A 13,400-nucleotide genomic window follows, 5' to 3' on the forward strand; every position below is an offset into this window, starting at 1 on the left:
AGGTAACAGCTTAGACATCTGTACTCTGGAAAGTCTTCTCCAGCACCCCAGATTGCACTGTTACTTCTCTATCGCCCCCGAGCACCCTGGTTTGATTCGTCTCAGAGCGTATTGTACCGTATTGGAATCGTCTATGCAGTTATCTTTCCCACCGCACTGTAATCTCCCTGAGGGCAAGTACTATGCTCACCATGTTCACTGCTGTATCCCCACAAGGACATTGGTCATACAAATGTGTTGCACAAAGGGTTGAAAGGGAGGTGTAACTAGAACATAATGAAGCTAGCGGTTCCTATGGGAGAACTAATGGGTATACAGTCTTCATGAAGTAAGTCAAAGAGCTCCACATTTCAACGTACACGTAATCGACCGCAAAGGATAGATGGGGTGGTTTTGGTCTTTCCCATCAAGCACATCAAAGGCTCGGGTATTAGGGAGAAGGTCCCAAATTACCTGATGGTTTTGATCATGCTGAGGCCCATTTCAACGCAGCAGTGGGCGTGGTCCTGGCGGGGCTCAGGAAGTCCCGAAACGCAGTAGTAGCAGTCCCCCAGGATTTTAATGCGAAGGCAGTGATGCTCCTGGAAGGAACAAGGGGGGAGAGGGAAGGACTGAGTCAACAGATGGGTAAGTGCTTCCGAAAGCCTTGGCAAAGAGGGGAGCCGGGTCAGCAGCCCTGCACCTTGGGATCAGGGGCTTCTACCTTTGAAATGTGCCGCTCTTTTCTTCCCAGGAAATTGGAGGGGGGAGTTGAAGGGCTCAGTGGTGGAACGGAGTCGTGGAAAAACACTGGATTTTGAGTTTGACCGATACAGGGCCATATCCCAGCTCTGCCGTGTAGTACCTTTCTGATCTTAATCCCCCGCGGAACACTGAACACTCAAGTCCTCCTCCCACTGACGTATCTCTTCTCGGGACATGTCTCTGGATTAACAGTTTATATCAGTTGCCAGCTCAACAATAAGCACTTAAAAAATAAATCACTTAGGGATGCCAACTGTTCCAACTCTACATAACGTCCTTTCCCAACGACGGTACTGGCACCTTAAGAAGAGGGGCTGACTGTGTCTTGTACATACTTGATTCACACGCTTGCTCTTCGATAAAAACATCAGGTGTGCATCTATCATAAAGCAAGCATTGTCCCTGACACAAAGATGATTAAAACAACCCCTATTATATATTAAACAGAATGCACCCTCGCGAGAACCTGGAGGTAGGCACAATTTTTATCCTGATCACTTCACCAGTGAGAGGCAGGACACACCTGTTTGTTTGGTGGATTCACAATCTTGAAGACATGATCCTTACAAAGTTTCAAAGAGCAACAGGTACCTAGGAAATGGTGCATACTTTCATATTGGATGGGAATAGGCTGGATTTTGCAGGTTACAGAGCAAAGAGAACTTGGGGCGGTAGAGCATAGGGGCTAAAAGCACCGGCTGAGGAGTCTCATTGCAGATCAAATCCTAGACCCCCCACCCCATCCTCACTCTGTGTTTTTAGGTAAATTACTTAACCTCTGAGCCTCCATTGCCTCATCTATAAAATGGGGATAAGAATAGGACCTCATTGTGTGATTGTAAAGATGTAAGAAGATGAGGCATGTGAAGGCTTAGTATAGGGTCCAGCAGATGGGGCACTAAATTAATGTCACCCATCACTATGATGATGACTTGGACTCCTGTCCTCGTTCTTTCACATTTCTATCTGTGACACAGGCAGATTCTCTCTAGGTCTCCTTGGGTAGATGGTTGGGACGGAACGACTCTGAGATGTCTTCTAGATTTGAAGCCCTAGGTGCCTGTGGGTCTATGGCTTTGTGGGTTAGGGGCTCTCCTTGGGAAACCACAGTCCAAGGGCATGAGGAGGGGAGTTGCAGACAGAAAGGGGCCTACTTGAGATGCCAGCAGCACAGTGGATGCCCTGGTACTGCCAAGTTACAAAGCACCATGCTGGTTTCCTAATCTGATCAGGCGTTGGGACATCATGTTTGGGTAACAAGTGAAATCACTTTCCCAATAAAAAACAAATATCAGACAGGGAAAAGAGAATCAGAACTGGCTCTGGTGTTTCCCTGTCTGGATCAGATCTCCAGGGCCTTGCCAACCTTCCCAAATGGGCACAGATGCGATCTTCAGAACGCTGATAGCAGGCACAGCTATCCCGTGGTTATTTTTAGGAGTGTGTGGTTCCTATCTATTGGCTGCTTCAATGCAACTAATTTTGTAAGAGAGCAAAAAGGGAAGCTCAAGACCTTCACTTGTTTCTTCTAAGACGCTCTAGACTGTTATGGCCAGAATGGAACTAGGGAGACCTGACCCACTGGTCCTGGCAGTTTCCAGATTTGTGGAGTCCACGGGACAAGCTTCAAAAACCCAGAAGGTCCAAGGCGCTTCTCTAGAGTTCAGTTTTGTGCTTTGCCAAGGAAGTATGAAAAGTCCATCAACATACAAAAATAACAACCAAACTACCACCTATCCCCATCACTTTATGAAAGAAAGGGTGTTTTTAACAGCAAAAAAGTAAAAAGACATATTCTTGGACTAAAGGAAAGTTCCTGGCACTAAATGAAATGAATGATAAAAACTCAATCCATTGAAGTGTGTATATATATGTGTGTGTATATATATATATATATATATATATATATATATATATATAAATACACACACGCACAATTGCTGTACATATTTATACTACATATACTGTATATATATATGTTGTGTATATCCTACAGCAATGGAGCGAGTTTTTATATGCATATACATATATGTATCTCGCATGTGGCCACAAGTTAAAACTTCCTAACATTTGTTTGCAAAAGAGCAAATCCCTTATTCTGACTCTGCAGCAGGGAACACTGAGGCTGGGAGGTAGGGGTTGGTGACTTCAATCAGCCACATTTTGCCTTCAGATGGTCTCTGGGGCAGAGCGTGCTGTGACTCGGGCTGTTGGTAGCCTGGTCAGCACAGAGATCTGCCTCCCTGTTGACAATGGGGAGGGGGGAGGGAAAAGGTAGAGCAGGAAATACTTTGGTCTAAGAATCGGACCTCCGCATTCTAGTCAAATTTACCAGCTGTTTGACCTTCGATAAGTCACTGAAGCCACTGATACGTGGGTTTCAATTCCCTATATGTGACGCATGTGAAAATGGTCCCCTTGCCCTTAATACATAACTTAGTAAGCATGGTCGTCAACTAGCAATGCCAGTGACAGCTAACCTGAAAAGAGTCTTCTCCACATTTAATGCTGTGCCTTATCTTTTCTCCTTTGAGTCTCACAATAACCCTGAACATGGCAGACCATGTTTTTAGATATGAAAATTTCAGTGTAAGACAGATGGAAAACTTCCTGGGCCACAGAGCAGCTGGCTAAAAAGTAATGGATATGGATTATATATGATATTCAGAAGCTCCAAAGCAGTGATTTTTCCATGCAAACAGAGGTGAAAACATTTTGGAAAACTTTAGGGAAAGGCAGTTGTATTTATTGAGCACATAGTATGTGCCGGGCTATGTGTTAAAGGCATTATATTGATCTTGTTTAGTCTTTACGACCACATTCTGAGTCATGTGCCACTTCACAGATGGCTTAAGGAAGTGAAGGTCACACAGCAAGTGAGAGACAGAAGTGGAATTCACAGCATGTCTGTTTGACTTTGGGACTCCACGCCCTTTCTTTACAAAACTGCAGAAATTATGGCAGAGTCCAGAATGGTAGATCTCCTGACAAAAATGTGTTTTGGAAGGAGATCTGTAAAATAGTTCATTACCCTTTGGAAAGTGAAGATGTTTGTAACCCAGGGTTCATTTTTCTTCTAAACAAAAGGTGAAGCTGGCAGCCTCCTTGAAAAACTGTGGGCCCCATATAAATGGTATGTATATATGCATATGTGTATATAGACCAATCATGTATGTATATATAAATATAAATATGAAAGGCCTGTCTTCTCGTCTGTCAAGTTCTGTCAATTTGCAGACACATTTTTCTGATCAATTCCCATGAGCTGTCAGACGATTTGACAGTAATATCCAAGCAACTTCTTTTTACCAGAAACTGCTTTGAAAAACTCACATTAAAAAAGCCAGGTTGCTTTGAAAAAAGATACTGAAAAAGAAAAATAAAGTAGGGTGAGGGTCTTGTAAATTTTATCGAGTAAGTCTTAATATAATCCTTTTCCTCCCATCTTGATGGCTTTGATATGATTAAAAATCTTGGAAAAAAATCCAGAGAAGTTATGAAACCATGTATGCACATAACACCGAGGAGATATAGGCACCAAATTATCAAAGATGGTTATATCTTTGAGGAGGGGTAAGATTACAGGGATACATACTTTCTCTATTGTCTCTATCTTTGATGTTTGAATTTTACATAATGGACAAGTATTGCTTTAGTAATCAGAAAAAAAAATGAAAAGAAAAAAGACTCTCAGAACAAAAACATTAGTGCTACGAATGCACTTTAAAAAGTTATATTAGAAATCATGACAATTTTTATAGTACTGTCTCTAATTGTAATTATACAAATTAACACATGAATATATTGTCCTAGTAAAAATGAAACTGTAGATAAGTCTCCTTTAGTAGCCTCTCCCCCTCAGACACACCACACCCTGGAAACCTGGTCTCCTTTCCCCTCTTTAGAGGCTGTTATGCATTAATATATACATTTCTATGTTTATATATATGCACCATTTTTCATGCTCTTTAGCCATAAATGGATCATACTATGTTTACAGATCTGAGACATGCTTTATCATGCAACAACATGTCTTGAAATTCTTTCTATGTCGGTACAGAAATAGCTATCTCATTCTTCAAAATCTATTGATTAGTTTTCCATAGTGTCGGAATTGTTCCTTGTAACAATAATTTAGGTTGCTTCCCGTTTTGTCAGCAATCTGAAACAAGGCTTAAGATGTAATGATGTTGATTTTAAAGCCACGATAATAGCATACATATTTTTCATTCCTAATTTGTTAGGGAGAGGAGTAGATAGGGACTACTTTATTTACTTATTTATTTTTTTTATAAATTTATTTATTTAATTTATTTATTTTTGGGTCTTCATTGCTGTGTGCGGGCTTTATCTAGTTGCTGTGAGCGGGGGTTCCTCTTCGTTGTGGTGCACGGGCTTCTCATTGCAGTGGCTTCTCTTGTTGCGGAGCACGGGCTCTAGACACGCAGGCTTCAGTAGTTGTGGCTCGCAGGCTCAGTAGTTGTGGCTCGTGGGCTTAGTTGTTCCACGGCATGTGGGATCTTCCCGGACCAGGGATTGAACCCGTGCCCCCTGCATTGGCAGGCGGATTCTTAACCACTGCACCACCAGGGAAGTCCAGGACTACTTTATTTTTTTAAAACAAGATCAAAGATCAAAAGTTACTAGAGTTTGCCAAGGGCACTAGAAAGGGTCAAAAACACTCTGCTTTGAGCAGCCACAAGGGCACTGAGGAATTCAACCACACTGAGAGGATCTTTAATAGAAGGCTTTGAAGTTTTTGCCTGCATCATAGTAATGCAGTGGATAAATGGGAAGGTGCAATGGATCATATTTACATGGGAAGTGGGTTCTGTCAGATGTACGACATAATGAAAATCTAAAGCAAGTAATTATGGCAAGGCAGAGAGAGATCATTATAAAGCCACAGAATTTTGACGCTAAAAGATATCACAAAAGGCAAGTCCAATCCCCTTTTACACAGAAGCAAAGTCTGTGACCCACTTGGTTAAGTGATTTGCCTAAGGTTGGGGGCAAAAACATTTAAAGTAGGTTTTCTCATTCCAGGGTGAGTAGAATTGTTTTCACTGGCAGAGTTTCTCAAGCCTTTCCACAGAAGCCCCCTAGAGTAGAACAGACTGATGCACTAGGGTGGGTAGGGATGGGGTAGGGGGTAGAGTGGGAGTGACGGAGTACTTACGGGTGCTGAGTACTTATTTTGAGCCAGTCTCTGTGTATTGTTTCATTTATCCTTCATTATAATTCTGATAGGAAAACTGAGACTCAGAGAGGGGATCTGTACAGTTAATTGAAGTCCAGCCCATAGTTGAAGTCCTAGAAATCTAAATCTTCAAGTTGGCTGGCATGGACGGCAATACATCTCTGACATCTAGCTCCATCCCCTAAAGTGCCTGGGGCACTGCTTTGTGGTCAGGAGTGAGCACCTGGTCTCAGATGGTCTGAATCACAGATGCACCACCTACCAGGGGTTCTGGGCAGATTATGTTACTTCTTTGAGTTTCAGTCACTTGTTCTGTAAAATGGGAACAATAAAGAACCTCTCTTGTAGGTTTGTTTTAAGAACTGAATTAGGCAATCCGGGGCAAATACGCAGTCTAGTGCATAATGTACACCAGGCAGTTTACGAATGTTAAATATGATCAAAATTAATAATAATTTTACTCCCTCACTGGTATGTGTTTAATTTGATTTTTTTCTTTAAATCTTTCAGTAAGACTCATTGTCCAGAAGATGGACTATAGCTTCTTGCGCCCACTGGGGCTCGATGAGCTGTGCACCCCCATCTCACTCCCTCTTCTCCCACCATGTACACTGTAACCAGGGCAAAGAGCCCGGGCTACAGGACCAAGTCCACGTTCCTTAAAAGGTCGCATGGTGCCCTCCAGACCTGTTTCCCTTTCCTCTTCAAGCTCACTTCTCACTGCAGTCTCCCATGCCCTTTGTGCCCCAGCAATCTTGAGCTCCTTATAGCTCCCCAAATAAGCAGCCACATTTCCACATTTTCACACTTTCCTGCCTTTGCATCATGGCTCAGCCTGGAAGGCTCTTCATTGTCTAATTTGATGCCGGGAAAGGTCCCGCTCTCCCTCACACCCAGCTGCGTATAGCCTCTTCTCTTCATGGTGCTACGTTACCGCCCTCCTCACCCCAAGCACCGACTGTTCCTTCTTCTGTCCACCAGGACTTCTGTGCCTATTGCTTGCACCACACTGTCCTGCGCATTTTACGGACTTGTCTTTCTCCCTTAGCAGACGCTGAGGGCAGGGACTGGTTTTGTCTCGCCAGAGCGCTGCACGGTTCCTGGCACCTAGTAGGTACACGATAAGTGTTGGCCGAACAACTTGGATTACATTTTACATAACGACCCTTTCTCTGAGTCGATGGGGATTACTGTGATACCAGAAACGGACCTTGATCACGTCTCTCAGTCCTCTTTGGAGGGTCATTTTTGTTCATCTTAGTATCTCTGAGCAGAAATATTCAGAACCAGGAAGTAACGTAGAATAACTATGTGTAACTGGCACCAACCGCCCTTGAGGCAACAATAAAAAGAAATGGTGCATATTCTTCCCCACCTTCAAATTCCTAGTCCTTCAGGTTAATCCAACCCTTCCAACAGGAGGAGACCTCAGTTTCTACCTCTTCTTTTGCTCACGTCAGTCTCCTACTCAATAGCTGTCCAGTAGCTACAGATTACAATGCAGGGTCCTTGGCAGGTCCTTGCTTATTTTTCTAGCCTCACCTCTACCACTCCCTACCTTGAATTCTCCTTTCAGCAGTGCTAAATCTCTTCTGGTTCTCTACACATATAGCATCTTAATTTTTGTTTTCCCCTCTCCATACAAGGACCTTCCCTGCCTTCTTCACCTCAATTTTACACCTAATTGGTATATAATTTTTTTTTTTTTTTTTTGCGGTACACAGGCTTCTCGCTGTTGTGGCCTCTCCCGTTCGGAGCACAGGCTCCAGACGCACAGGCTCAGCAGCCATGGCTCACGGGCCCAGTCGCTCCGCGGCATGTGGGATCTTCCCGGACTGGGGCACGAACCCGTGTCCCCTGCATCGGCAGGCGGACGCTCAACCACTGTGCCACCAGGGAAGCCCCGGTATATAATTTTTATACAATAAAATTTACCTTTTTGGTAAATGTGTACAGTCACACTCACATATAGAGCAACCGGATCACTCCCCAAATCACCTCACCCTATGCTTCTGTGCAATCAGTCCACTCCCTCCACCCCTCATCCCTCCTGACAATGACTTATCTCTTTCCTGTCCCTATAATTTTTGTCTTTTCTAGAATGTCTTACAAATGGAATCATAAAGTGTCTAGCCTTTTGTGTCCGGCTTCTTTCACTTGTCATATTGCAGTTGAGATTCACTGATGTTGATACAGGTATTGGTGATTTATTCCTTTTTATTGATGAACGGTATTCTATTTGTTTTCTCCTTTTTAAGACCCAGTCTAAGAATCACTTTCTCCCGGAAGTCTTCTCTGACCCAAGGGTTATATGTTGTTTCTGTGTTCCCATAGCACTCTAGACTTCCCTTCATCATGGCATATAGCACATTGTACATTGATGACTTTTTTAGGTATCCATGACTAGACTTAGCTCTAAGGGGTAAGTGTGTTTTAGTTATTCCCATATTACCAACGCAACACCTACTAGGTGCTCAGATGCAACTGTGAATGGATCTCTGTTGGAGTGAGGCAGCCTTAAAATAGGATGTTTTGATAACCTAACAATGAACTCCCACTGATGCGGTCTCATTAAACTCTCACGACAGCCTGTGAAATTGACACTAGTATACACCCTTTACAAAGTAGGAAGTTAAGGCATGCCAATTTGAACCCCAAACCCACTCTAAAATATAGCATGACAGTGACATTCCTCTGTAATGGGAGTGGCTTGAGGACTAGGAATCTGTGTTTTGGTGGCAAACGTTCATTCCCTTTAACCTCTTCTCTATTTTAGCTCTGGCCAAGCCAGCAGAAAGAGAAAGGTAGTGTCTGGTCGGCTAAAAACAAAGCTCTTAAGTCAAACAAAATGGTGGCGGGATGGGCCAGTAGCTCACTGGGCCTTGAGAAGAGACTCATTCATTCCAGATGGCCGCGGTTGGCTGGGAAACTTCAGGCAGTCATTCCTGCATGAAGCAACCCTGAGGCTGCAGCTGGATGGTGCCCGGCCACAGGCAGGGGGAAATGGAAAGCAGATTAAAAAGGACTTTGGTTTAATTGTCACTCAACCAGCTGTCTCTCAGCTAGGAAAATCTGACAAACCTCCCGTCCGAGACCTGTAAGTAACTAACATCGGTCCCCAGCAGGCGCGAGGGTCAGGGATCCACGTCTGGGGTCAGGATGCGGAATGGTAATGACATTGGTGATGAAGGCTGAGTCCCTCTCTTCCCTCGTTCCGCATGCAGTCCCTCACTCCTGCAAAGACTAGGGGGGCAATTAAATTCAACTCACATGGGCCAGTCGATCAAATCTAGCAAAGAGCTCGTTGAGCATCCTGACCAGCTCCTGGGCAGACAAGGTCGTGGAGAGGTTGGTAAATCCTTTGACATCTGCAAAAAGAATACTGGACAACAGGGAAGGGATCGGGTGGGGAGAAAAGCACATTAATATTTTAATCTATCCTGGGAGACACATCACGATTCAAACAAACCAAGTGTGGTCTGAGATTTTAGCTCTCCTTGCCACGGGAGTCTCAAGGAATGTCTCAGTGTTTAACAAACATCTCAGCAGAGGGTCCACCCAGGGGTTCAGGAAGGACAAGATAGGCAACGGAAAGCCCTTCTTCCTCTGCAGGGCTGTGGAGTGTGGGCAACGCAAACAACCCAAAAGGGAATTTTTCACTAGGAATAGATCAATTTATCGTGGAAAGCAAAATGAAGCACTATGAATTATCTCTACATTTTCACAACGAACCGCAAAGCAGATTGCATGAGCACAGAGCAAAATGGACACGGGGACAGAAGAATGCGAAACCTCGTTATCTTCAGCCCAATGACACACATATACTCTACCCAAAACGGCAGGCAAACAGAGTTAGGCATTTTCCAAAAATTGTGGGAATAGGTAGCAAGCCTGGGAGACCTTAGGCAGAATAATTAATTAACTGAAACGCACATTTACTAAGTTAGGTGAGGTCTGATACTATGCATGTGGCTAGGTGGAAGGGAAGGGGTAGTCCTTGAAAGCCTTATAAACGCAAGGCACTGAAAGAACACTGTCTTGTTAATCCATCCAGTTACCCTGTGGGGAAGGGACTGTTCATTCCATTGTGAAGATGAGGAAAGTGAGGCTCAGAGAGGAGGGAAACTTGCTCAACATTTACTAGTAGCCCGGGGCAGAGTCGGGATCGTGCACGTGGCTGAACTGCGCGGTGGGGCACTGCTTCACCCACCTTAACACACCATCTCAGGGACTGACGCAATCACAGGGACACCTCTGAGAGGAAGGATGCAACACCAAAAAGTGTATCGTATTTTCTTGATTCTTATGTTTGATCATCTCTGAAACTGACAGCATTCTGCAGTGTGTCAAACTTTTTGATTATTTTTCTTAGTGTTACATAAAATAATGGTGTCCTACCATTGGTGTGACTAGTTTTAATGAACTAGGTGAATCAGCCGGAAGGCACTGTGGAATGTGCATTGACTTACTTTGGTCACCCCTGGTATTCAGTGGTTCTTAAAGTTGTCTCCATTTGTATGGATTCTCGTTCCTAAAAAACGTACAAGTATTCAAAATTTTGCACTTCATTTCAAGGGATCTGTACCTTCCCAGAAGTCCATTCAGATTCTCATTAAGAATTTCTAGACCTCAGTTTAAAAACCCTTGCTTTAATTAATTAGATAATGCCTTAATTATTTTAGCAAATATTTATGTATCTACTATGTGACCAGCTACACACTGTGCTAGGAAGTTGTATTAAATGATAAAGAAGCCTCAGTGCATGTCCTCAGGATGCTCAGAGTATGGGGAAGGGAGTTGGGTTGACAAAGAGAAAGACAGAAACAACATAGGCAATGACTACTGTGATAAAAAGACACACGCTGGGGATGACCAGCCATTGGGGGATCAGGAGTTTTCTAGTGAAGCAAAGTCCAGGCTGAGTCTTGAAGGACCTCGGGGGCTTGATGGGTAAAGTGAGTAAATGAATGGCTGCTCTTAGCGAGAGATCAGCACATACTAGGGTCTGGTGGAAGAACAAGCAAATGGACCAGGGTTCTGCAAGCATTCAAGGACAGCTAGTCAAAGGGTAGTATTGAGCAAGGAGGGTGGGAAGAGAAGAGGGAAGAGGGAGAGAAAAAAAAGAGAGAAAGAGGGAGGGAGGAAGGAAGAGAGAGAGAGAGAGAGAGAGAGATGAGGTCAGAGAAGTGAGCAGAGGAATAATATGGAAGGGCTTGATTAGTCAGGTTGATGAATACAGACTTTTCCCTAAACATGATGGAAAGCTAGTGAAGGGTTTTAAGCGTGGGAGTGATACCTTTAGATTTTTAATGTATAAGGCTTCCTCTGGCAGGGTCACTACACTGCCACTGTCCTCTACAGCTTTCTGGTGGCATAGTAGCTGGTCACATGCATAGGATTTGAGTCTAGACAGACTGGGGTTCAAACCCCAGGTCACCACTTATGAATACTATGAACTTCTCCAATACTTTATTTTATCTACTGAAGATGATTGTAGTACCTACCTCACTAGTGGGTAGCAAGTGTTTAGCACAGTGCCTGGCATAGTAAGTGCTCCGTAAATGCATTAGCTCTCTCCATCGTTATTGTACAAAAGTGCACTACGATTGAATGGTTGGGAAGAGAGAAAGAGGTAACAGAGAAGGAAGAGAGTCTGACCATTAACTGGATTATTTGTTACTTGTGGCTAAAAGAATTCCTGTTGACAGAAACCTGAAACAATAGTAGCAGCAATACTTACAGAGTGTTAACTGTGGACTTGATATGCTCTAAGAGTTCTACATGTATGAACTCGTTCATTCCTCATAACAACCTATGAGGTAGGACCTAGGATGATCATTACCATTTACAGATAAGGAAACTGAAGCCTGAGTAACTCTCCCACAGACATGAAAATCTAGGATTTGAACCAGGCAGGCTGGTTCTGGAATCTACACTGTTTATCACTACAGTAATACCACCTTTGAAGTAAGCCATCATCATGGCAGGTGGGAAGTGGAAGGGTCCAGAGATCATCTAGTCCAACTACTCACTTTATGGATCCATTTGCCCCTAACTATTAATATCTATCTGTCTATGGCAGGACAGCTTCATTAATTAATTCATTCAACAGCTAATAAATGGAATGCCTACTATATATATCAGATACTGGAGATACAGTGGAGAACAGAAAGTACCACCACAGCCCTTATGAAACATGCAGTCTATTGAAAGAAGAGATGGGATTCCCTGAGAGCAAAGGGCATAAAAGTTTCAGATGTGTTCAGTGTTCCAAAATCATGAATTTTTATTTTTTTGCAGTCTTCTGAACACACCATGCTTTATACACTGGTGTTTGTACATGACATACCTGCTCCCTGGCATAGTTTCTTTCCTGTTGCTACCTATTAAAATCCTACTTGTCCTTTAAGACCCCACTCATATGCTAAGATTCTACTTTTATGGAGATTTCCCTAAGCATAGCCTGTCACCCCTATTCTAGCCTCCTGCCCAGCCTGTGCTCCCCTCTGTCATGGCATTTATCACTTGGCAACACAATCATGTGTGCAAAGTGTGCTCCATCCACGAGCTAAAGAACAGGAAGAGGGTTACCTCCGTATCTCATCCCCCAGCACATGGTGGGCCTCATGGTATATTTCCTGAATTGAATCATCAGAAATCTTCAGAATTGAGTCTTCCTTCCTCGGAGTGTGGTTATGGCTACTGCTGGCATCTCTTGGGAGCTGGTTAGAAATGCAGATCTCAGGCCCTGCCCCAGACCCACTGGATCAGAATCTAACAAGAATTTAACAAGAGCCCTAGGTGACTTGTGTGCACCTTAAAGATGGAGAAGCCCTGGTTTAAGTCATAGTTATGCAATAAGAGTTCGTTGAGCAAAAGACAAGAAGCATAAACCAGGGCCCTGTTTCTCTCTTGTTCATTCTGCTCCCCCCAGGTGCTGGGCTCACGGTCAGTTCTTTTGACTCTAGGTATAAACTTGTAATCTTCCAGATGACTATACCAAAGAGGCCATATTAATTGTCAAATCTAATTTGCTTATATAAGTTGTTTATTTGGCTAAAAATAAGCTATGTTACCTATTAGTCACTCTGAAAACAGAGTCCTCAAGGAGAATTCACTAGACTCATTAGGAACACGAGCCCTGTGTAGACTTTTATTCCTAACTTGGGCAGGTTATTTAACCACTCTGAGCTTCCATTTTCTTTATAATAAAGCAGAGATCATTGAAGCTACTCTGCAGGATTACTGAAAGGAGATCACTTGTACATCACGGCATAGTCCTCAATAAGTGGAGAGTATGTAACTCCTTGTGGAAATTTTTGGGAATCGGAGAGTGTTTAATAGATGGCCACACAAACAGACCTCCAAAGCCAAGTTCTCTAGCTCCACTCAACTGCATTTTGCTTGTATGTGAAACGGTAGTCTGCAAGGCCAATGTTAAAACCAAGCAGGACCC

At 43.5% G+C, this 13,400-nt stretch overlaps 1 protein-coding gene across 3 annotated transcripts in view; it reads right to left on the reverse strand.

Annotated features, from left to right (window-relative positions):
- ADCY8 (adenylate cyclase 8) overlaps nucleotides 1–13,400 on the reverse strand; it is a gene marked incomplete at both ends in the record, with an annotated part of 213,885 nt that overhangs the window by 124,143 nt on the left and 76,342 nt on the right. For all 3 annotated transcript variants that reach the window (XM_082858592.1, XM_082858591.1, XM_082858590.1), the window contains 2 exons: nucleotides 454–581; nucleotides 9,215–9,326. In XM_082858592.1, the coding sequence (XP_082714718.1) occupies nucleotides 454–581; nucleotides 9,215–9,326 (240 nt within the window). The remainder of the gene's footprint in view (nucleotides 1–453; nucleotides 582–9,214; nucleotides 9,327–13,400) is intronic.

Source organism: Leucopleurus acutus, assembly GCF_964270905.1.
Source record: "Leucopleurus acutus genome assembly, chromosome: 17".
Classification (NCBI taxonomy): domain Eukaryota; kingdom Metazoa; phylum Chordata; class Mammalia; order Artiodactyla; family Delphinidae; genus Leucopleurus; species Leucopleurus acutus.